Source organism: Perkinsus marinus (assembly GCF_000006405.1).
Source record: "Perkinsus marinus ATCC 50983 genomic scaffold scf_1104296939952, whole genome shotgun sequence".
Lineage (NCBI taxonomy): Eukaryota > Perkinsozoa > Perkinsida > Perkinsidae > Perkinsus > Perkinsus marinus.
In genome coordinates, this window is record NW_003212985.1 from 5,728 (window position 1) to 8,641 (window position 2,914).

General features: G+C 47.2%; 1 protein-coding gene across 1 annotated transcript; it reads right to left on the reverse strand.

The window, feature by feature from the left end:
- Positions 1 to 1,488: 1,488 nt before the first annotated feature.
- On the reverse strand, positions 1,489 to 2,582 carry Pmar_PMAR017229 (hypothetical protein; the record flags this gene model as incomplete). The annotated part of the gene is made up of 2 exons (XM_002782186.1): positions 1,489 to 1,716; positions 1,767 to 2,582. The coding sequence occupies 2 exons, from the start codon at positions 2,580 to 2,582 to the stop codon at positions 1,489 to 1,491; spliced, it is 1,044 nt and encodes a 347-aa protein (XP_002782232.1).
- Between the last annotated feature and the right edge of the window lie 332 nt (positions 2,583 to 2,914).

The following is a 2,914-nucleotide window of genomic DNA, read 5'->3' on the forward strand; positions in this document are numbered from 1 at the left end:
TTTGTCATTTGTTCAGAGTAACTGCTCCTCTATGAAGTCTTCCGTTGTCCGTACTCTACTCTCCAAGGAGATAGGAAGGAGTGATAGACTGATGACTCTTCAAAGGAAGCATGCTAAATTCATTGCCTCTACTACTATTGGGCAGCAGTAAGGACAGCTTCATTAGCCCAAGTCGTGTGAGTTCTGTTGTCAATGCTTGTGTGCGCGGTAGCGATCAATGCCGGCCATGCGTGACGATGTGAGCATACCAATAGTAGGTCGGCTTTTGCGGCCGATAGACCACTATTTTGATGGAATTATAACATCGGTCGAGTTTACTCTCCTATTGCCAATCATCGTGAAGCGCCACTGAGTAGTATCCACCATGATTCACGTCGCTCTACAGCATGTACAGATGAATACTGAGCCGTTCGTTCACTTGGTAATGGGGTTCCCCTACTCACAGCTATCAATTGGCTGATCATAACACACTATCAGTAGTATAAGTAGTGACACACTGTCAAATAGTCGGAAACTCAACGACATATGCAATTGATGTCCCATCCGTTATTCGGCTCACTGAAGAGCCCCGTGGGCTCTCCTCACTTTAGCGTAATAGCTTTACCGATGCATTTTAGCAAGTTGATACCACAGTACTTGGGAAGTCTCGCAGGAGGCTAGGGTTAACTCTAGCACGAGTGATTCGAATCGGCGAGCTTAGTCGCTCGAGGCCCTCGAGTCGAGGGTGTTCCAGTAGTCCAAGCATTCTAAGAGAAAGTTCATGGTAACTGACCATTTTTCTAGTGGACTGGGCGACGGGACAGATCCGTGTGAGGGATGGGCGGCTGGTACGGCACTAGTTACCGAGACCAAGACTTCAAGGGGGGGCCCTGCAATTTTTCGTTCATTTCCACACCACCTAGTCGACTAACTCTGTCATGGATGAATAGAGATGTAGAGTTGAACTGGATATTTTCTAGAGTCAGAGTTGTAAATGCGACCAGCATCCCCCTGTCCGCTACATGACGGAACAGTAAAACTCTTCGATAGCCTTGGAACTATCAAGGTTGGGGTAGAAGTTCTACCGTAGAACAGTCTTACAGGTGATGAAAATAACGCATTACTTATACTGCGACTAGTACTGCTCGACCCAGTATGAAACTATTCTAGAGTGGGTCGAGTGTAGTGGGTGTTCCATTGAAACGCAACATTTTAATGGTTTCGAGACTTCTGCCATCGGGAACGGAGAGAATGTCGCGGACTGAAATAGTCCCCTATTACCGACTGCATTAGTCTGGCTAATACAGTCGGCAAAGTTCACGAATATAAGTCACTTCGATTCGATCATACAAGGTTACTGGAAAGGCCTTGCGAAGTATAAAATTGGAAGAAGTGTTCCAGGCAATGCGAAATATAGTTCAGTGATGTGATAGCCAACGTAGAGGCCAGCAACAAATTTGGCCGCGACGGCAACCACCCTGCTGAGCCTCTAGTGAAGCGTGGACTCTATTACCATGCCTGAAAGTGATGATCCCCACCAACATGAAGAGCAAAGCCAGCCACTGGATCCACGGTACAGACGAAGAACCGATTAAAGGCCAATCGACTAGGGATAGAATCACTGCTGCAGGAAGGGTAATGGTTACGCAAAGAAATGCCAGCGCGCTCGACGCGTAAGCAATGAGATAAAAGAGGCTTATATTGAAGAAGGTAGAGACGATCACGGATACTGTAAAACTGACCATAGCGATCGAATCAGCAAGCAGAAATGAGAGACCTCTGCTGACGATTCCTCCGACATCATCTTGGCCAGTGGCTATCTCGAGACAAAAAGAGATTGGTATCACGAATATCACACCGACAAAGTTAGTAGATGTGCACATAAGGAAAATGTTCAAGTCAGTGACTTCATAGTTCTTTAGTTTAGCATAGGTCTTATACTCAAGGAACATAAGCTCCTTGATGACGAATGAACAGGACAGCATGATCATCGCTAACCCAAGCAACACGGAAGCAGACACTCCACCATTGCTCGAGGTACTCTTCTCCTCATCATTTGGAACAACGATTGCGACGACTGCTATGAGAACCACAAGTACAACAGCGAGCAATTCCTGGAAAATATAACGCGCACGCAGAAAAATCACAGACCAAAGGAGGGTTGAAGGCACGGTAAACTGCTGCAGGAGCTTGTACATACTGACCGATAGATATCCCTGTGTGGAGAAGATGAGATAGTTGGCAGTGGCTTCAAGGATACCCGCCAATGCTGCGAATTTCATGCCTGGCAAGCGTTTCATGAAATCACATGTGCCTTTAATGAAGCCGTCAAAACCAGCACTTTCCCTAGGGATAAGAATCCAATGCCACTGCTCTTGGGGAACACGACGGGACCAGGCGTTGATAGCTAGTACAAGGGCGTAGATGAGGAAGTACACGACCTGGAATCCCAAGTTGGATAACATTCCAGAGTACTCTCCGAGAGCAACCGCCCGGATCTTGCCAGTGATGGCATTGAACGTACCACAGACCACAACGAGGAGCATGAGCACAGGTACGAAGCCTCTTCTCGCGAGCTGGCTTTGGCTGGAGTTAGAGGACATAGATTCATCAAGCATCCTGAAGCCGAGATTGGAGCACGATCAAACTTGTTACAGTGTAAAGGCACCGGGGGCATTATTGACTCCCTAACCTCTCGCCGAGAGGCTCTCGGATTCATATCTCCATGGATTCATGGAAATTCTGATATCCACGTGCCCCTGTAGCAGGTATATTAGTAAAGTTTGTCACTTCAAGTGACAGTCACGCTGAGTATACGCGTGTAGTCGTGGTTTTCCTCTACTGTTTTCATCTAGATGATGAGTGAGCGCCTTCCCTATAGGTGTTCATCACACCGACGGTTGGTTGTCTCTGTCAACTATGCTAGTCCTGGATC